At 40.5% G+C, this 21,993-nt stretch overlaps 4 protein-coding genes across 5 annotated transcripts; 2 read left to right on the plus strand and 2 right to left on the minus strand.

Moving 5' to 3' along the window:
- Positions 1-2,174: 2,174 nt before the first annotated feature.
- Positions 2,175-12,687, minus strand: LOC145910297 (uncharacterized). Of its 2 annotated transcripts, XM_082997368.1 has the most exons (14): positions 12,555-12,687; positions 12,008-12,190; positions 11,491-11,636; positions 9,434-9,594; positions 9,017-9,089; positions 8,303-8,457; positions 8,062-8,139; positions 7,554-7,706; positions 6,890-7,122; positions 6,494-6,581; positions 5,901-6,089; positions 5,204-5,607; positions 4,590-4,894; positions 2,175-4,444 (listed from the first exon to the last, which is right to left on the minus strand). In XM_082997368.1, exons 2-14 carry the CDS (start codon positions 12,106-12,108, stop codon positions 2,973-2,975), a joined length of 3,558 nt encoding a protein of 1,185 aa, XP_082853494.1. In that variant the 5' UTR covers positions 12,109-12,190; positions 12,555-12,687; the 3' UTR covers positions 2,175-2,972. The 2 variants fall into 2 exon arrangements, with proteins under 2 accessions (XP_082853494.1, XP_082853495.1); XM_082997369.1 differs by lacking the exons at positions 11,491-11,636; positions 12,008-12,190; positions 12,555-12,687 and adding an exon at positions 10,289-10,384.
- Positions 12,688-14,356: 1,669 nt separating this feature from the next.
- LOC145912618 (large ribosomal subunit protein eL30-like) lies at positions 14,357-17,655 on the plus strand. Its single transcript, XM_083000151.1, has 5 exons — positions 14,357-14,385; positions 14,492-14,547; positions 15,233-15,378; positions 17,010-17,140; positions 17,567-17,655. Exons 2-5 carry the CDS (start codon positions 14,530-14,532, stop codon positions 17,626-17,628), a joined length of 357 nt encoding a protein of 118 aa, XP_082856277.1. The 5' UTR covers positions 14,357-14,385; positions 14,492-14,529; the 3' UTR covers positions 17,629-17,655.
- LOC145912617 (eukaryotic translation initiation factor 2 subunit 1-like) lies at positions 15,389-17,002 on the plus strand. The gene has a single exon (XM_083000150.1). It carries the CDS (start codon positions 15,721-15,723, stop codon positions 16,663-16,665), a length of 945 nt encoding a protein of 314 aa, XP_082856276.1. The 5' UTR covers positions 15,389-15,720; the 3' UTR covers positions 16,666-17,002.
- Positions 17,656-18,385: 730 nt separating the features above from the next.
- On the minus strand, positions 18,386-21,480 carry LOC145910455 (protein disulfide-isomerase A6-like). The gene is made up of 10 exons (XM_082997585.1): positions 21,349-21,480; positions 20,937-21,133; positions 20,618-20,744; positions 20,434-20,507; positions 19,964-20,239; positions 19,720-19,860; positions 19,377-19,467; positions 19,166-19,311; positions 18,850-19,041; positions 18,386-18,749 (listed from the first exon to the last, which is right to left on the minus strand). The coding sequence occupies exons 1-10, from the start codon at positions 21,365-21,367 to the stop codon at positions 18,696-18,698; spliced, it is 1,317 nt and encodes a 438-aa protein (XP_082853711.1). The 5' UTR covers positions 21,368-21,480; the 3' UTR covers positions 18,386-18,695.
- Between the last annotated feature and the right edge of the window lie 513 nt (positions 21,481-21,993).

The raw sequence follows: 21,993 nt of genomic DNA on the forward strand, positions 1-21,993 counted from the left end.
GCGCCACATTTTTGTTTCACTCGGTCTATTGGAGATTTAGTAATTATGAAGTAACATACAAATTATTACGCAACAATGCCGATTCTTACCATTATGCTACAACAATTGCTGCGTTACATAACAATTCACGAGACACTTGTGTTTGTCATGATTGTGACGGTGATAACATAGGTCGTTTGAAACTATAGCTTAACGCATAGTATAATATATGTGGAAATCCATGTGTAACAATGCATACGTTGTCACCCCTGTTTGTTTGTGAGGGGTGACATGTTACCCCAGTCACCCCTAAATCGATGCCTATGCCAGCAAGTACTCCAAAATATATATATTCTGAACTTAGCCCTTTATACGATTGAAATTATTCAAACGATGGCATGTTAAACTGTTCCCAAGACTGTTGTATGGAGTACAGGTTTAGATTACCTCCAAATGTTTGTTAAGTTCTTTAACAACCTGAGCAGTGAGTACTCAGACCAGCACGATATGCTCGCTAGACTGACTCCCATCCAACGATTAAGTGCTTGCATGGTTGACACCTCCTTAAACCTTGTTCCCCGTCGTGAAGCAAATTACATTTCGGGCCCATGCTGACACGACTATCTGTCTTTAACCTCCCAAATTTATGAACTAAAATACCTTGCCGTGCAAGCTCGCGGAACTTTAATATTCAGGCCTTGCACCTCATTGCTGACTTGCCCAAACTCAAAGTGAAATGAAAACCAACGTTCACGCCCAAGTCACTATATTATTCCATCCGTAAATAAAATCGTGCGTATTGTTCACTATGAAAACATGTCGCAAATGGCTTGTTAGAAATAACTTGCACAACGCGGTACACTACCAGTACAATGCACTCGCAAGACAGACTCCATCCAACGATTAAATGGCGTACATCTGTTTTAAGAAGCTCAAATTTCTTCGCGGGTGACGCCTTATGTTAACTTTGTTTTCTTTCGTAAGGAAAATTATCTTTCGTGCCTACCCTGACAATACTTAAATATATATCAGTCTTCAAACACAAAAACAAACAAATTAACAACGCGGGTTTCCGTGGAATGGCAAACAGCCTATTCGCCACATAACTTTCCCGATGACAAATTCACTACCGAGCGGGACCACTTGAAGTTAGAAGCACCACGCCCACTGTACTTGGTGGGTAGTTCTAACGTTTTTATGTAACATTGTTGAATCACGCCAAACAAAAACGTGCATAACACAGCAAAACAGTTACATTTGTTTGTAATTTCTGACAACCTGAACAGAGTAGCCCTACACCCGAACACTTCAAAGTTACATGTATTCCCAGGACCTTTGCATTGTATCTCAAACACTAATTTGATTGAGTAACGAAAGAAGCGGAAAATTGAATTGTTAAAACCCTCATGCTTTGCCACAAACAAACCCTGTGGAAACTAAACTGTTACAACCTTGCACCCAAACACTGGCATGCCGAAACTCCAGTAAAACAAGGAAATCCTCGACAGTTTCAAACACAAACGCCTTGCTGCCCCGCCCACCGAAATTTTGTTACGTGACGATTTCAAGTGGTCACGTGTGGTTTTGTTCTGAGGTATTTCCCGACGTGCCGAAAAAATTCCTGTTGTGTTTGGACGCGGGCAACTCTGTCGTCTTACAATGTAGCGGCACGATTTTATCACACGTTATTCTTCATAAGTGAGTATGATTGTTGAGTCATATACGCCATTATGGACTTCTTCGCCACAAAACTATTTTACAGAAAACTGCGCACTGCACTCTTTTTGAGTATGTTAGGATAAGCAAAAGTGTGAACCATTTTCTTTATGTAGTGAGCTGCAAAAAGGGCCAAGTCTTTCTTTGTGCATATTAGGTTTCCAGTGGGAGTTGGTAACCATAGGTTTGTGCTGATTGCATGAATACTTTATTTAAAGCAGGAAATGAAGCGAGACCTTCTTGGTGGTCGTTTGATGAGGTGCCGAAAGCGGAAGAAAAGCGGAAGAATTGTTAAGAACACTCTTTCGCACGATCGCAACGTTATTGCTATGACAACCTAAATTTGAATATAACATGCTTTTAGCAATCACGTTTGCGCCGTTGTCATGACAATTCGTTTAACGCTTTAAGGTCTTTTGCTTTTACAGCTTCATAACTTTCTTGACATCTTGTTTGATGAAACCCACGCTAGGAATAAATATCTGTCATGGTTTTTACTTTGGCGCAAAAAGGGTTTGACAAAAAACCTGCATCCAACACAAACACTCAACACGAAACCCAAATGTGGTAAAAAATGTTCGTAAAAACCCTCGGAACTTGTGAGGAAAAAGTCGGACGCAGAAGAGGAAGCAGCGAAAACGTCACAGTTTTGTTTGGTGAACAAGAATTGCAAATGAATCGGACAATTGCATGCAGTATTATTTGTCATGAGGCGCTGTTGCCGAGTGCAACTGTGACAAATAATACAAAGAACGCGTTGCGCAAACAAATAAAAACCAATACAACCGAATCAAAAACCACCAAAAAATCACTGAACTTCAAACTGCGGCAAATTATATTGTCCTCAGATGAAAATAAAGGCTTGTAAACCCTGTACAACGACCATTCAATAATTGCACATGTCGGCAACAATCTCGTCGCAAAACAATTCGTTAAGATCTAGATCGAAACAGTGGCCCTGTCTGAAGCTCACCAAAAAACAATATTGGTTCTAATGCTCATACAATATACCAATTTCACACCTAGTACATCAGTAAACGTATTTTGGGCAAAAGATTAATGAAATTGAGCACCACCTACAAGCACATGTGCTGTCGAATGTATTTGCCAGAATTTTGTGTATTTCAGTATAAAAAGGGATTGCCCAAGCGTGGGTTTACTGCTGAAAGTTTTTGTCATGTAGCAGATAGCGTTCAAATGATCCAGTGGAGCGAGTTAAAGTATCGCCGTTGTTCAACCAAAATCACCAACGCGACGAACCGCTTTTTTCTTCTCCGTCAAGATTCTAAGGAATCAGAAGCTAATGGCGTCTCAATGTCCTGAATTTCATTTGAACACAAAGTTTTGTCGCCTTCTGATTCCAAACCGTCACCAGACAGCGTGACTTCAGTGGTGACGTCATCGCGATATTCGTCATCGCTTACTTTTTCCGGAATGCTGTCAAGTCCGTACGCGCTTTTCTTTCGTTTGACCACTGCTGGGCTCTGATGTTGCAGCAAAGCTGTTCTTGAAGCGATGTTTGAACTTTCGTAACCTTCGTCCGATGAACTTTTGTAACCCCGTTCCTCCTCGGCTGTGACCACTTTCGAGGCAATTTCTTCTTCCCTGGGTTGTTCGGATTCAGATTTTGTCTGAGATTCGTCTTCATCCGTGTGTTCAGTGTGTGGATCTTGCTTCGGATCCGAATTCTCTGCCACAAAAGGATTTTCAGCCGCATTTAAATCTTCTGAGGTGTTTTTGTCAGCTTCCAACACCAGTTCATCAAGTTCCAACTCTTCTGTGTTTTTCCCAACATTCCGATCCTCAGTTTTTCTTCCGACCAAACTCTTTACTCCGAGAGTATTCGGTCGACTGCTCCTGGAAACACTTCTATCCTCCTGCAGCACAGGAAGAACACGAGTTACTTCATTTTCCCACGTGATCTCTCCTGTTCCTTGCATCCCGTTGTCTCCGTCATCCGGGATTCCGCTTCTTCCCTCCTCCGACCTGGAAACAGTTCTAACGATCCTTGTATGGATCTTCTCCTCCTCCTTCTCCTCCCCCTTCTCCTCCGCCTCTTCATCTGGAACCTTCATCTCAAGACCCCACAAGTCATCCGGTGACATCATCATGTTTGCAAACATCGGATCGTAATAACTCATTACGTCACTCTCTGAGCTCACCGTCCGGAAGTTTGTCGCCGGATTCTTCTTCTGCTTCCGTTTCGCGTTCCACACTTTCAGCGCGTTCCACAATCCCGTGCCTGTGGGCGCCGGTCGTTTAGTTTCCATGGTAACGAAAGTGACTTGTTCGTTGTTGTTTCCGTCTCGGGCGACGAAGGAAGTCGTTCCCTCGTTCTTTCTCTTTTTGCCAAGACTCGGGAAGCCTTGGAACGGGGGAGGAGCGACCGCTTTCATGACGCCACCTTCCTTCTTAGGTTGCACCGTGAGGTGGTTCCCCTTCTGTGTTCCCTGCTTCCTCTTTGTGACGTCATCGGCGATCATCAGTAGGTTGTTGCTATGGTTACCAGGTGGGGAGGCGACTGGGAGTTCTTCCTCCACAATGACGCGGCTCGCCACAGAGGGGGAGGCGCTCGGCACCACTTGGAGGCGCTTTCGCAGGTTGTCGGTAAAGGGCATTGTTACGTCATGCGGGGAAGCCCCGGGCCCCCACACCCCACTCCTGGTTGGTTGGTCGAGGTTGGGTTTGTCGAAGATATTGAGGGGAGATATTGGGGTGGTGAAGTTGTCTGTGCCGTCTCCTTCGTTACCTGCAAAAATGCATTATATATAAAGACAAGTGACTGTGGTCGCACATGGGACTTTGCGTTATTAATGGTTGAAGTCAAGGCTGTAGTAAAATTTGACCGAAAATATTCACTCGACGAAACAATTGCAAATTCCCTCGAATTTTACCTGAAGGACTTGGCATGGAAGAGGTCAACGAAGTGTTATCACCGTAAAGGTGCCGAGCGTTGGGCCGGAACGCCCATCTGAGCTGTTTCGGTGACGGGATGGAAGTTCCGAATGACAATATGGAGCCGAAAGGGGAATTGTTGTTCCCTGAACCGACGTCAGTTTCACTGAAGACAGATCCGGTGTCCGGGGACGGGAGGACACTGGAAGTTTGCCGGAGCCTGTGCTGGTGGCGCAGAACTAACGGGTTGGTTCCTGATTTGTAGAGGCGGCGTTTGCGTGGGGGCAGAGCACCTTTCGATCTCCTGAAAAACATAGCCAGCTTGTTACTGGTTTTCATCTATGGTCACGTTATTTCACCGTCTGCATATATTGTTCATTTACGTTATCAACTTTCGTACAAAATGTAAATAATTAGATTGACTTTTCACACTCAAAACGTTCAGATTGAGATTCATTAGATACGTTGGGATAATTGTAGTCAAAGTTCTCTTAAACTTTCGCAACACCAAATCTTACGTTAGTGGGAGAGCCTGCATGTCCATAGGGCGTCAAACGAAACGTTGCCAAAATAAATTTTTACGACAAATGCAAACGTCAAAAAATTCACGCACCGTTTCCTGGTGGACAAATAAACTCTCTCCTCCGCATTCCTCCTCTCCTCATCATCGCTGTCAATCTGTGGAGTTATCACCAGCGGAAGAGCAAAGTCCGTGTCGGTCGAGCGGTTTACCATCAGCGGCCGAAGTGCGTCATTCGATCTCTTTTTCGGGGATTTCCGCATTCTGCTGGCGGCGGTCCGCTCATCCAGAATATTTTCAGTCGACTTCTTCAGTTTGATTTTTATTCTTTCGTCTTTCGGCGTCTCCCCGGTCTGGTCTTCTTTCTCGGCTTCTGTTTGCGAGTCCACCGTGACGTCACTTTCGCTATCGTCGTCGTCAATGTCGTCGGCGCCGACGTCGGAAGTCATGATGTCATCGTTGGCGCCAACGGGATTAGAATCGTGGGGATTTATTCTCTGCATACAGTAACACACAACTTGAGGTGAAATCACAATTCTATTCATGACAGAACATATTTAGGTTGCAAACTTCCATCCACAAGGGTTTACATATCGTGTTTATTATATATGGTAAGGTATAACGTTGAGTACTTACTTTCAAGTTTAACTTACAAGTGTTTTTAATACGCAAACGTTAGTCCGTTTAAATTTGTTTTTGTTTAATAGGAATAGAGAAACGCCTTCTTAACAGCGCAAGTTGATAGATTCTGGCTATCATGTGGTTTGTGTCTCGTCATCATTGAACTGACCTTTGGGTGACCCGGTTCCTCGTTTGTGTCGTCAGAGTTGATGTCGTCATCTACGTCTTTGCTCAACAAACCTACTTTGTCCGACTGAAATCTTTTACGGGAGTTGTGGCGGAACGGGGCAAGAAATCCACTCGAAGTTACGAAGGAATTGTCGTCGTTTGCTTTGTTTACTCGGACTGTCTTGCGGTTCTGTAAAGTCAAACTTCGTCAGTCATAAGTTTCGCAATTCAGCTTCGAGCAATTCCAAAACATATTTGATCATTAATATAGATAACAAGACTAAGTACGGTTAAGTGGGCAATTGATATTCAACAAAGGGGCGGATACAGAAGGTGCATGCATGCGGCTATCTTTTCTTCAAAATCGTTGTTATTGCATCACGATGAACTTTGGATATGACCCGCCCCTGAAACTGGAACCCAATTTCTGTGTTCGCCACTTGTGAAAAAATATAATAGGAACTTTCTGACGCCAGCAACCAATGTAGTAAATAATCAACGTTTTTCAGTTACGCGACGTCAATTAAATTCATCACAAACTGTTGCTAAACTATCTTCCAGGGCCCACATACGGAGTTTGTCAGTTCGACTTACGTTGACGTCGGCAGTTAGTTCGTCTAACGGTTCCATCCTCACATTGCTGCTGTAACTATGAACGACTTGCATGTCGTCTTTGTCCACCCTGCAGAAATTACACGAGAATTTTAAACATTTTGTGTAAAGGGCTCATCTGGCAACATTTGTCTGGATGAGCTGAAAAATGTAATTTTGTGCATTCACAGCAATTTGCTTTAGGTTTTTCACAGATGGCAAGCGAGAAATAAATTTAAATTCGATTGACGCCAAGACAAAGAAAAACCTTTTCAAAATTTTTGTAGCCACTTTCTGCAGGGGCCGGTCGTAAAAAATACGTATAGTGAGTTATGTTTCGAAAGCATTTTTGAACACATTTTGTAAAAATTATCGATTCTGCTCTCTGGCGCCACCTACCGCATATCGAAAGTCGATCCCATGTATGGCTCCACCTTGTGGTTAGCAGCTGCTGCCGTGTAGGGAATATCAGCATTTGGGGCGTTCCAAAACTTGTCTTTCTCGAGTTTTGGATTTTTCGCGTACATCTGATCTGCCACAATCATCGTCACCTCGTGGTTTCGGTCGATGCAAAAATTCACTTCGAAATCATCGTCGTCTTCACCAAACGGATTTATCAGCTGTTCGGCAACCTGTGTTGTAAATGTAAAGTCGCCCGTTACTCGAAATGCTTTGATTTCTCAAAGGTTGTTAAATTGCAGTTGTGACAAAACCTTTATCTCATACCAGTTCAACTGGACTGCAGATAAAAAAATCAATTAGGATCCTCAACATAACATTCGAAATCAATTTAGGATTGATATTAGCTTCTTCTGACGCTACCAGGGATTTAATGTTTCAGGCAATAGAACATGTATATCTTAACATAAAGGTTATTCTCACTCATAACTATGCTTCCAATGCCCAATCAGAAAGTTTAAAAACCTTAGATTCAAAAGATGTACAAGAAGTGCGCCAAAGTGATTATTGTGTAATATTTGTACAAAATAAAATTACTATCAACCAAATACAAAACAGGTAAATAATGGAAATTACTCTCATTCGAATCACGCGTGTCGCTCACCTTGAGCCAACCCATGTAGAAGAAAAACTGCCCGATGGTGAAAATTGGGACAAACAGATCAACCTCGTGACCCGCGTAACCCTTGGCAACGTCTAAGTACTGGCGGCTCAGTAGCGTCGACATAAAGAACATATACACGGCTACAGTCACCACCTACAAATGGATAACCATGTTGAAATGATTTATTGTAAACTTCATTTTAAGGTTTACGTTACATATTTAGTAATTAATAAATTAACATCTACACCGAAACGTATTCGACGATTGTATCAAGTCACTAAGCTTTGCTTGTTCTTCGCTACTGGCAAAAACACTTGACTTTGGTGACGTAAGAATCGGAAAAAGAATAATATTAACAATAAATATATACGCCCATAAAGTCAAAACGATTGTTTGGCGAAACACCATATTGCTCTTATTTGAAAAAAATCGTGGATCTGTGTAACAAGTGGTGCAGCTGTATAGCATGTAGTGAAGCGGCAAAAATGCACATGAAAACCTTGTATACCTGAGTGTAGACTAGAGGGACACTGATCCAGTCGTAATTGATGAGCCAACCACAAAATCCTCGAAATACATTAAGTTCCTGCAGATATGTACACAGCGTGGGTAAGAATTAAGGATCACTTTGTGTTTTGGTATATTTAACTGTTATAGCATTTGGAAAAGAGCAAATTCAAGTTATTTACACTGTTAGTGACCAAATACACTGTTAGTGATGTTACTCATCTACAAACATGTTTTTTTACCTCAAGAAGAAGTTTGAAGGTCATATCATCGTATATTCGACCTTCCTGACGTGTTTTGGTGATTAAGTTGCTTAACCACATGAGCGGAACCCAATATTTCAGATTTTCCGACTTAACACTCTCGTAATGCTGGAATTCGTTTTCAGTCATTAAACCTAAAAACATAAGCTAACTTTTATACTTGAAAGTGTAAAGTACGCATAGCACGACACAAAACCCAACAAGGTGACGTCACAAATACCGATTATGTTACGTCACAAGTGCATCGTTTGAAGACAAACAACTAGAAAAACCGCCGATTGACCCCTTGTCACTGTCAAAATATTTGCTCTCGCATACTAGTGACGTCACGTTTCGAATGATGTAATTTGTATGCGGTTTTCTTGTACTGGAGACAGAAGAATACCAGGGACATTACAACCATGTATGCATTCATATGCGTTGCCTACATTCCCTTTTATGACAAATTGTTCTGAACAAGTCTTGCATTCAAGTTAAAGGTTTTATGTGTTAAATCAAGAGACAACAGTCGATTACTGCATTTCGTGACTAGTCTCGCAGTGATTATACGATTATACATAGTAGGATATACATACTGAACATACAAAATACAATCCCAAGTTCAACATTTATCATTAGCTTGTATTTATGCGAAGTAATATGACGTCATGCAAGTTCGGTTCGTGAATTATTAATACTGGGGGGTTAACGAACCTGCTTTCACGATATGTTCCATGGTGGGAAACCTTTTGTACACTGCAGTTGACACAAGCCTGTACGTCAGTACCTGAAATAAGCACAATGTTCTTAATTATCCGAGAAGATTTAATGTCAAAATAAACGCTTTAATAGCATAAAACTGCTGAGTCATATATAATGTGTGCCACTGTTTTAGTGAAAGGTGGCCGCAGGCAAAGGCCATCTCATCGTCGGAATATCAGATAATTTGATTTGGTCTTGTATGGGGGAACATGTCAACCTCGTCGTACACACAATGGACCAAATTGCCGAGTTTTTAACACCTTAAAATGAGATCGCATAAAATTAAGACTTGGGGTGTACCGTTGTATGTTTGTACTAATGTTCTGTGATGCCTCCTTTGTGTGCTATAGTTTGCTGTAATATGTTTACCTGTGCTAGGTTAAGGTAACGCAGCATAGTCCGTCTCAGCAACCGTCCTCTGTCGTCAGTTCCGTGTACATTTGGTACAATGATCATCATCAGTCGATCCGGGAACGGAAGATTTTCCAACTGAGACCACCATCTTCCTACCACGATTGTGACGTAAAAACCTGCATTGTGACGTAATAATTAGGTGTGGGAGTCTCTTTAGGGAGGAAAAGTCGCCTATTGTAGGGTTTAAGTTACTTGGCACGCGATACATTATATGTATCTCAAGAAACTTTAGTACAATAAGAAGAACTGACTTCAGTTGTGGGAAACAAAGTGTCCAATGTTACGTTACAATGGACACCCGAAGTTGTTATCAAACCAAAGGTCAAAGGTTGGCTAGTGTGCGTCAAAGTTTACAAAGTAGGTTCGATTCCTAATATTTCGAAACAATAGTTGTGCAAAAACTTACGCAATATGTTGCTTTGCCACAACGTATGGGAGCTGCTATTGACACATTAGAAGTTTACTGCCAATGTCGCCAACGCAAATCAAACAAAGGGTTCTTAAAAGCGTTTACAGCTTTCAGAGTACATTCAACCCTCAAGGGGTAATCACATGCTATTGTACTGTGATTGCGAAACTTGGGGAAACTCTTTTCGTTACGTCAAGGATTGTTTGACATTTTTGAAACATTCATAAGTTTCCCACTGATAACGGTTGCATGTGGTCTTGTTTTTACGGTCTTTGCTCTAAAGGTCTTGTTACTAATTCTTCTTCTTTTAAAAGCAACTCAGATGAACGCGAGACACCTGTTTTTCTGGAACTTTTGTGAGGATTGATTAATATTCTTGTAGCATCATATATATAGGTTACCCTTTTGACTTGGCCGCAAGAAGATCCCCTAATTTGCGTGCTTTAACCTTCAGTGAACCGTTGTGAAACTAGTCACGTGATGTATGAGTGTGTGGGGGCGAAACTGCAAGCGTAGTTAAACTTTAACAGCTGCTGCCTGCGTAGACAAAGTCAACAAGTAAACTTAGAAGTACAATGCTCGGTTTGTGGGTTTACCATACGCAATACAGGGATCACTTCCGACTTACTGTACATGTATTATACGTTGTGCTTCGAAAACATAAGCAGAATTAGATTTCAGCAAAGTTACTGCGGAATTCGTAACGAGGGCAACGGCAGATCACTTCCACTTGCGTAATATTTAAATTAGGCCTGATTCACGTTTCAGTCAGCACGCACGACAACCCGAGTAATTTCCCATCTCTACCCAAGCCGGTTCAAACCGGTCACCGACTGGCCGTGTGACGTCACTGACTCGACTTCATCGATTAGAGATTTGTTGAACGGGAAAAGACGATCTCATCGACCGCCGAGGGTTGGATGCACTATATGGGAGATAGCATTGGGATTTGGTTCAAGGTTCTTGTCGATTACAATTGCTGCGTGATGTTATGTGCGAATGTGTGATAGGCGGTGTTAACTGTTTGACATCAGGAACACTTCGCGAAATTACAAAGCACCAGGAAACGAACATGGATTTCAAATTCCCTGGTCTGAACCTTCGTTGACAAGACGATAAATTCAAAACAATTTCTGAACTACGCTGCAGAACTTTGTGGTTATAAACGATAATAGGAGTTGTAGCAATTGGCGCTAGGTAATACGTCGTCATTCCCACCTCTGTTAAAGATTAATCTTTTTGAAATCGCCATGGAATCGCTCGTTCAGGGCGACACAGCTTCAGGGTGACTATTATTACCCTAACCTATACACAGGTGTGATAAATCAACCAACAATACGTGTTTGAATCAATATTTGTCCTCGTCTGGAGCAGCCGTGCAGAATCCCGTGCAACCAATGTGATCGACGCTCGCACACAAACGGAAGTTTAAGAGGCGGAAAGTGCGCAAAGTCCCCTTGTGTATTATTGCCCTCGTTATGATCACAAGCTTATGGAATCTAATCCTGTTTTTTTGAACTTTCAACTAAAGGCAAATCCCCCCGCATTGTTGGGTTGTAAGTCACCAATGACGTAAACTTATATAGGGTGCAAGAAAACTTACCTAACACAAAACTGATTGGCACGAGGTCGGTGTAGTGTTGGAACTGAAGACACAACTTCTCGAAATATTGTTTCTGTCCTTCTGGAAGCGCAAAGCGATAAACCAAAGAAAGCACGGAATACAGGATGACGTAGATGAGGAATTCTCTGGAAAACATTTGAGTAAATTGACAAACTTCTGTTGCCACAACAAAATGGTTAAACACTAAAGGTAGTGCAATAGAAGATGCGAAAAAGTCCGTTTAAATTTTATTCTAAAACGATCCAGGATTTTTCACCACTGGTCATGAAACTCCAGTAATTTTAACGTAGGTTTTCAACAGTCGAATGGTACTGATTTTCTGCAATAACATGCAATTTCCCCTTGTGTGAATTTTACGAGCAATTGGGGGGTTAGATTTTGGAAAGCTCTGCTATGTCATGGCTACTTGTTGAAAGTACTATTGCGTAATAAAGTAATCACAAAGGAGTAACTTACGTCATAATGGAGTAACTTATATTACAATGGAGTAACTTACTTATAGAAAAGCTTGTAAACACTTCCCCTCCATCGAATGAGCAGGCTTGAAAAACCTCCCAACCTCGCATTGGCCACTTTGTGGGTGTACGTTACAGTCATAATTGTTACGTCACACACACACTTACAGTACTAACACTGAGGCTTGGCAGCCCAAAGGACCGAAAACCCGAAACGAAATTCCCTGTAAAAGCAAAAAATGTTTCGCATAACATGAAGGTATCAAAGTTCTGTATTAAACATCGTAGAGCAAAATATATTTTGTCCTCGTTGCTGTTCACTAAACTACTACGAAATGTTGCGTCAAATCATCGGCTCGTGTGAGTATGTTATTATTATACGCAACACGTCGACCCCTATCCATTTAAACACACTAGCTGGACAGTGTGTTAATCATCATATTACATCGACATCCGTTGTTACTTTTGTTTGATTTCTATGTGCGCTCATCTTGTCACATGTCAACAAAACCTAACGCCTCGCCAACTTCCCTGCAGTCTTTGTTCGCCAGATGAACCCCGTATACTACTTGCAGACAACGTCCCTACCTTGACAACATAAACCATACAATTCCAGGCGAAGCTGCGTCTGAGGGTTGGGATACGTTCTTACTCCCGACAGGTCGATTGCGTCAGACTTTGTTTTCCCCTTCTGTCGTAACGCGGATGCCAACAGTCGTTCGGTGTTTCAACCTTTTCTCCTTTCCCAGGGCCCACTCATAACACAAAACCAACTGCCGTCCTTTTTTCACGCAGCCGTCTGCGCGGTTTCGGTGCACTTCGATCTGTAGTGGCTCCCAACCGGCCCAAAGCGGCCACTGAAGGTTATTGTTCAGCCCGCGAGCGACGTATTTTGCTACTCCACACAACAAAGAAATTTGCATCGCGCACTTTTACGCCACCGAGAAAGGAAACACGTGACGGTCAGGTGGCGTGGAAGCGGTTGTCAACAGTTCATCTTGTCTTAAATTAATCGTGAACGCAATGCATTAGGATGGCGTTACATATTCGCTTTTGGTTTCTGTGAACGTCGATAATATATGGGCAGTAATACTTTGTTGAGTTTGCTTAAAGTAATCGCCGATCTGAAACTGTCAATTACATACTAAGGAAGCTTCGTTCATTCCGACGAGAAACGAACGGTTTATCTCTTTCACATCCTGGAAATAGAACGCATCAAAACACAGCATCAGAAAACCGTCATGCAGCAGCATGTTCATACATAGCACTCATTAATAATGCTGCTGACCACTAGTATAAAGTGAAATTGCGAAATGCCCTATTTACCAGCATTTTTCCGACTATGGAGCACGTTGTTGTTGTATTTGAATCTACGTTTCAATGGATTTCATCGTTACTGCTGACTCCCACTATTGTTGCTGTCGGCAAAATTCTGCGGTGGCGATACTGGTTTATTCCGGTTTGAGAGGAAAGTACGCTGGTTTACGTTTCGGTTATCGAACTGAAATTGTCATATTTTGGGCACGTTTGTATCTGTCAAACGCCATACTTTTAAATCATTGTGCCGTATTTTACAGTATTCATGCCGATGCAAAAGTATAATTCGTAGATTTAAAAAAATTAAATATTTTCGAGTATTTCGCAAAAACGAAAATTTACAAACAGATCTTCGGGAAACAACCATAAACTGTTTTGTCACACTAATTCATCGCCTAATTTGATGAAATTACAATAAAAAAGCGGTCGTCACTCTCGTTTCTATAGTTTGGTAGCTATTATAAGATTTATCTTCGAATTGTTTTTTATTGTTATTATTGTACAACACGCGCGCGTGCATTTCACGTCCGTAGGCTATGCGCGAAATTGATTTGCATACACTCAACATGACCTGCATAGCGCTGCCCTAATAATAATAGTTCAGTCTCACTGATGCTAATATTTGACAGCATGAACCTGCTTGAACCGGTTTAGGCCAGATTTTCAAATTACCTTCCAATTGTTACTTACTTAACTGAGCTCGGCGGATCTTGAATAATTTATTATTACATTGTCCGACTGATGCGTTTGACAGGGCATGAACTTGTCAACTACGCCTTAAAGAATCTGCTAAGTAAGCTCCAATAATTTAATAAATATATACACAAAATAGTTGTAATTGAGGTAAAAAATCTTGGTTTTTTAACCGTCAAAATGACAGCTATATGATGACAGGTCTCTCATTTAAATATAATTGTTTTAAATGAAAGGTGCGATTGTAAGTTGATAGTATTTTTTTATTGACTTAATTTATTAACAAATCCATCAGCACAAATTCGAACTTGCAAAATTGATTTCAATGTAAAAAAATACGCGAATGCAATAGAAATCAAACTACAACCTTTGAACTCCTTTTTGCGTGGAGCCATCGTGGTAAACGGAGGTAAATTTTACTCTCAAATAATTTGATAATTTTGTAATAGTTCTTGGATTTATACAAGTAGAAAATTTTGAAATTTACAATTAGTAATCAGTACGTTTCTTTTTAGTAGCGAAGCACTGTTTCGCAACCCACCAGATCGTCAAAATGCCTGCCAAGAAAACAGTACGTAACACCTAATAATATCCCGGTTGAATTACCTTGGCTTAACAATAGCTGCCGAAAAATGTATTTAAGAAGAATAACATTGGGCTTCGTAATACTATAGATATGTGGGTTTGCTTTTTTAGCTTACATATTTATTTTGAAATGATGCAATACTTGTGCATCAAATTTCTTTTGAGGATATGTAATGTTTAGTACTATTTGGTCCTAAATATATAAATTTTGTGAAAACATACACAAATTACCACCTGCTGTCAGTATTTCAATTGAAATAAAAAAAAGCGAACTTCCTAAGACAACATATTTTTTGTTGTTATTTGGGTCAGGTTTACTTTAAAAAAGCTTTATAAGTGACCTTCAAACTTGGTTAAAAACAATGTAACAATCTTTTTCAGCTTTAATGCAACAACCCAACAGTCCCCCTGGCTCCCAGCAACCCTTGTTGTCATTTAAATTAACAACAAGTTACTGAGTTGGAGCTAGAAAGTTATAGCCTTGCCATAACTACTGTTTTGCTGCATTGCATTACAGATTTAAGCTAAGGCTACAGTATATAACTAGTTCCATTTAATAGTACTTTTCATACATTAGGATAAACTGTTGCGTGTTTCACTACTTTTCTATATGTATATCTTGATCTCGGGTCTATGATTTTTAATTATTGTCATGTCATATTTTTGTTCAGAAAAAGGCGATTGAAAATATTAATGCCAGATTGCGGCTGGTGATGAAAAGTGGAAAATACCATTTGGGGTATCGTCAAACGTTGAAAAATCTTCGACAGGGAAAAGCCAAACTAGTGATCCTTGCTTCAAATTGTCCTGCATTGAGGTTGGTATCCACCAAATTGTTTGAACACATATCTTACACGTGTGGTGTAAAGACATTCAAACAAAGTCAAAAATTCTGTAACTTACCCTCTGGAATAAGGCTAGTCTGTAAAACATAACATAATGTAATGTTGCAGTTTGGTAAAAGTAGGAGGAATAAAAAATCACAGTTACCTACAAGACCTTATCCTCTCTGTGGATTTGGTCGTCTGGGTGCTGTGAAACAGTTAATATTATTTTCAAATGTAAAACTAGTAAATGTATTGTGCTTATTTTAAACTGTAATAGTCAATTTGCAGGTTTGTGGTAAGAATTAAATATTAAACTAGTGGAAATAAGGAAAATGTCGATCTCCTGTCGATTTTACGCTGATAAGTTTCCGGAGGTTGAAGATGTTGTGATGGTGAACGTTCAGTCCATCGCTGAGATGGGAGCCTATGTTCGTCTGCTTGAGTATAACAATATAGAGGGAATGATTTTGCTCAGCGAATTGTCAAGGAGGAGAATTCGTTCCATCAACAAACTTATCCGAGTAGGCAGGGATGAATGTGTTGTAGTGATCAGAGTGGACAAAGAGAAGGGTTACATTGATCTCTCAAAGCGTCGTGTCTCACCAGAAGAAGCAAAGAAGTGTGAAAACAAGTACTCAAAAGCAAAATGTGTTCACAGCATCTTGAGACACACTGTCGAGTTGCTACACAAGGAAGGCATTGAAGTGGATTTTGAGGACTTTTTTGAGCGTTCTGCTTGGGCTTATGATGAGAAATACAAGCGTGCAAATGAAAAGAACAAGGCATCGTACGACATGTTCAAAAAAGCAATAGATGACCCAACTATCTTAGATGAGCTCAAGATCAGTGATGATGAGAAACGAATCTTGCTGAAAAACATCCAAAGACGTCTCACTCCACAAGCCATGAAGGTCCGGTCCGATGTGGAGGTTTCCTGTTATGCCTACGAAGGTGTGGATGCGGTGAAACGAGCTCTTAAAACGGGGGTTGAGTGTTCCACTGAGGAGCATAAAATCAAGATAAACCTCATTGCCCCCCCTCTGTACGTGCTAACCACCCAAACGCTGGACCGTACTCAAGGGGTAGAGGCATTGAAAAAGGCTTTAGATTGTATTGAGGAGTCCATTACAGCTGCAGATGGCAAGTTTAATGTAAAAATGGCACCAAAGGTTGTCACGGACTTGGATGACATTGAATTGCAAAAGAAGCTTGAATCGTTGGCACTTGAAAATGAGGAAGTTGATGGTGATGATGATGCAGATGAATATGACGACTGATATTATTTATTACCAAAGCTTCATATTTTATTTTGTTCTAAAATCCTATGTTGTGCATATACTAAGCAAATATGCTTGGATCCTATACATTGCCGATATACTTCAAATTGTTCAAACACAAATGCTCATTTTCCAAAAGTTTTGTAAATGTTATGCAGATTGTGCAATTATTAAGTTACTCCTGCATAAAATCTGAATTTTGCCCCAAAATTCTCAAATGTTGCAAAAGAGCATTCTTTATATTGTTGTGTAAATAACTTTTTGAATGGTTATGGCGGGAAAACATGTTTTGGCCAAACAGTAACTTGGTGGAATGCTTGAAGTATCCTCTTTTTTTCTTGCAGAAAATCAGAAATTGAATATTATGCGATGCTTGCGAAGACTGGCGTTCATCATTATACCGGTAACAACATAGAATTGGGAACAGCTTGTGGAAAGTATTTTCGAGTTTGCACCCTGACGATCACAGACCCCGGTAACTATGCGTGAATAACGTGTTGACATTTCTTCGGAGATTAGTTTGTACATTTTTGGTACAAACTGACTGTATGGTTGTTGAGAGTGCCCTAAGAAAACTATTACCCATTCCTTGCCACTAACCCGAGGTTCCCAAATGTGGCACACTAGTACGTTTGTTTTAATGTACCCTGGAATTGTAAGTATACTTGGAGAATTTTATTTCCATATTCCACTGTAAGGTCATATTTTTGGGTACACTGTTATAACATTTTGTTTGCACGTCGAGTCCTATCAGTGCAGCTTGTGACTACCAACCATCATGCCGCCTAACTGACTAGAGAAAAAAAATTTGTGGTTTTGATTTTGATAAAATGTTGCTAGTGTTGTGCCAGAACTTGTTGCAAGTACTTCTACAGGTTAAGTAATATTTATTTACTTCTAGGTGACAGTGACATCATCCGAAGTATGCCTGCCCCATCTGGTGGTCAGACTGCTGGGGATTAGGTGGATGCAAATAAAATATAAAGGCCATTTCTGGAGGTGCTTGTATTGCAAACAGTTTTAGATAAGAAAGCAGCATGTGCTGTCTGAAACTTAGTTATTACTGTACAGTTTGTGAGGTGATATTTGTTATAACTCTGTTATTACAAAAGCATGCTCCTCAAGAGTTTACCACCCACACTCCACATAATTTTGGAAAGTGAAAACCTATTTTTTTAATTGTGCAAATCAGCAGTTTGTGCGTGTTTTTGCTCCTTATGAGAGAAGCTCACAGTCTTGACTGCAGTAAGTAAGCAAGTAATTGTAAATCACTAGCGATGTACGCTACCTTAGTTTCGGTTTGTCAAATTTATTCGGCCGAGTCAGTGATTTTGACGCAGTCCTGTCGAATAATTTGTTACGATTCTGCCAAAACCGGCACAAGTGTAACGTTTTCTATATTACACAATCACAGAAACTAGTGCGAAATTAAATGACCTGTTTTGAGTTTTAGTAAAATGTCAGATTCACAGCGCAAGGTTCGCGTGATGTCACAAATGATTAATTCGGTCCAAATCTAATTGACACGATTCGGTACATCACCATTACTAGCCAATGTGCTAACAAGATTCTCAGGGCTGTTGATCTTTTACGTCAGAGCTCTCGAGACTGCTTTGTTGATATCATTAAACTATGCACGATCAGAAGTTTTGAATCAGGCTGCGAAAAGTCCAAATTCAGTGTTTCCTGTTACTCTATTTAAACATCCTAATACATCCACACAATAAAAATCGGAAGCAGACTTTATGACAAGGGTCGAGATTTTTTATTATGCACCCACTGTGCTTATAAATATGTTTCAACTGTACGGAAGAAGCCCGTTTACTCATTTCAACAATCTGAGGATCGGTGAGAAAGAAAAAAGTAATAATTTCTCGGCTGCAATAAGCAATGGGAGGATGGCGGAGCAAAGGTTACCACAGTCATACTCGCAATCAAAAAAATTCAGATGTTATACAGAGTTTTTGTGGTATGACTACTGCAAACAGGGAACACAAGCTGCTTCATTGTCTACTTGTTCTTCTATGACATCATAATTCATCATCCCACTTAAAGTCGCTCAGATCGATGTCTTCCTCCTCAATCTAAAGGAAAAAAATATTTGTAAAATCGAAAGTGAATTGAATAAAACTGGGATATGTATCTTACACTTGCACAGAAATAAAAGTAAAAAAATATATTTACCGGTGGTGCATCTTCCCCGTCCCACGGATCACGAGTCTTAATTTCAGGAAGTTTGTCCGATGGGAGTGGATGGGTGTTCATTCGACCGCGTCCGTATGTGAGGACATTCAGGAACGGTTTGAGACCTTCATCGCTGAATGCTCCAGCGTGAGACCCGTAGAGCTCTTTTCTGGTGTTGATCGCAACAATGGCCTAAAAAATTAGTGTGTTTACTTTTGGTCGAAAAAGCAACTTTTTAATGACTGCATCATAGCAGTGTCCTTTATATTACAAAGAAATGTTGAATACAAGTAGGAAAACATGTTATTCTGCTTACCGGATATCCAAATCCACCAACAGCAACTGCTTTTTCAAGTTCTGGCAAAGCAAGTGCTGGCACCCAAACCCAACCCCATTTCTGCTTCTTAAATTTTTCTCCGAGCGACTTTAAAAGGTCAATGTATTCATTTCTGCCCTCTTTGCCTGTCAAGACGAAGAACCAAGTTACAAATGATTCCAGTGGAACATATTTCACAAAAAAAACTCACCAGTGTCCATAATGTCAGGTAGGAAAGAAATAATACAAAGCTGCTTGCCACACTTTTCATCAAACACTTCCTGACCTACGAGTTCATCAATCTACATGAACAGATTTAACGTTAAAAACAAGTCATGATTTGTGTAAGCTGCAGACATATGGCCACTGTTTCGACCTAAAAGGTCTCATCAGTGCAGCCGGTGTGACTTTCAGACGACTTTGCTGACCAAACGGCCAAGCAAAGACTTCCACTTTGTGGTGACTATGTCAAGTCATGATTACCAATGTTAGATTATTAATTGAACACTTGCAAATATTAAAACAAAATTTTGCAACCACAGCTGAAAGCTTACAGTTGGTGGTTCGATGTTTTCTTCAAAATACTCCATTGCCTTGTTAACAATCCCAGAGGTATCTCGTCCACCTTCATAATCAATCGGTCCATCATCCTTGAAGCCCTGACGGAAAACCTTGATGGTTGGATATCCTCGGATCTGTAAAAAAATAAAAATTGAAGCATGGTATCTTTGTTTATTTGTACCCAGTCATGCATTATAAAAATTCTAATCAAAATTAAAAAAATTGAACAGAACTTACCCCATATCTTGATGCAGTTACTTGGTGAACCGTTGCATCAAGAGCTCCCAACTTTACGCCACCATTTGTCTTTTCCTTGACTTCACTCGCTGCTGCCCTCCAGTGTGGGGCAAGGTTTTTGCAGTGGCCGCACCACGGTGCATAGAATTCAACCAACCAGGTTTCTTTACTGTCCAAAACCAATTCCTTGAAGTTTGCATCGGTCAAAGTGACAACCTCATCGGTTCCACCGCCGCCGCCACCTCCACCAGAGCTACCTCCAGACTTTTTGCCTCCCTGTCAAAAATAATAAGCTATATCAGCTGGAAAATGACTTCTAGCATGGAATGTGAGGATCTGAACCACAAACTACAGACGTTAGCCTGGCTGTCATGGTCCTTTCCATAATAATACACCCTTAAAGCACTTTCTTTACTACATGATTAGCCTGGTGTCAAATATATCAGCTGGAAATTATGTTTGAGTCTTACCCGCTTTTGGTCTTTCCTGAGCTCCCTGGCTTGTTTCATTGCAAATTCAGCAATTGAATCTACATCCCGTTGACCTGCACAGAATATTCATACTGGTTTACAAAAAAAAAACACAGTCTTTGTTCGCAAAAAATTATCAATTACTCAACAAACATTTATACATGTCGCATATATTTTTATGCACCTTGATAATTAGTTGGTGAGCTCTTGTCATATCCAAAAGCTTTGATGGTTGGGAAACCAGATATGCTGAATTGACCTGCGAGAGATTTGTGTTCATCTGCGTTCACAGCGCCGATGTTGGCCATACCCTACAAATGTAGAATAAGTTACTCTCTTGAATTAAACACATTTTGAAAACATATCAGACACCTATTTTATATTTTATAGCCCGAAACTATTATTGAAACAGAAAATGTTGCCTCCAAGAGTAATTCAATCAATAATGATCAATGCACTGGAAATATGTAAGTAGTTTTTCTTCAGCACAAACCATTTTTCACCTTCAAGTCTGTTGCCACCTCCTTCCATGTTCCAACCAAGTTTTTGCAGTGTCCACACCAGGGGGCGTAAAATTCAATTAACCAAAACTCATCCGAGTCCAACACTCTCGACTGAAAGTTTTCTGGAGTCAGTTCGACCACGTCATCACTTGATGAGTAAAAGGCGTTTGACAAAGACAGTTGAAGTAACAACAGACCTGCATACAGCATAACACCTGGTTACAACCACAAAAGAGCGTGTTTTTCATTTACCCTGAGAAAGCCTTGCTGGATAACAGGCGAAACGTCGGTTAATAAAGTGACAGATTATTAAATTACAATATGCCTGGCAGCAACAGAAACATTATATTTTAATTTAACATTAAACCAATTTATATACAAGATTGTGGAAATATTGCGATAAATTTCTTACCTGAGAGTTTTAATAACATTGTATTCAGTTTCAAATTTGGGGTTATTACAATATTTGGACCTGCAAAAACAATATACTGCTGTTGTAACAAAGGCCAAACAATAATTAATTTCCGTGTTTGCTCAACTAAAACAGAACAGTGAGGTTTGTAAACTTTTTGCAGCATTGCGTTTTAAGGACAGGCCCAGAAAACGAACCGGCAACCACCTTAACAAAACAGTAGACCCGTAATTGACCCAACCACCTCAACATGACTGTACATAAAAATAACTACATTCAACTAAGCTGTCTGCTTTAAATGAGTCAAACCTTTGCTGTGCAATAGTACAAATGACTACGACCGACAACTATTGCTCGCTCGTATTTCGTGTAAACTATGTGTGGCCCTTTCTGATTGGCTAAAATCAATCGCTGGATGTCGTTAAATCGGCCCAGCGACCGAAACCACTCGGCTATTTCTCCGTGATTCCCACCCTTTAAACTTCCCAGTCAAGCAGTTTAGACGCTTTAAAGAAGCCTTATTTTATTCGGCCATGTTTTACGCATTTTTATGGCCGCAAACTTTGTATTGGACGATAAGCGCAGTGAAGCGTAACGGCCACTACTAAGGCCACGTAATCACGTGCGTAGCCGGAAGGCAGAATG

The sequence above is a fragment of the Ascidia mentula genome, chromosome 8 (assembly GCF_947561715.1).
Source record: "Ascidia mentula chromosome 8, kaAscMent1.1, whole genome shotgun sequence".
Classification (NCBI taxonomy): Eukaryota; Metazoa; Chordata; class Ascidiacea; order Phlebobranchia; family Ascidiidae; genus Ascidia; species Ascidia mentula.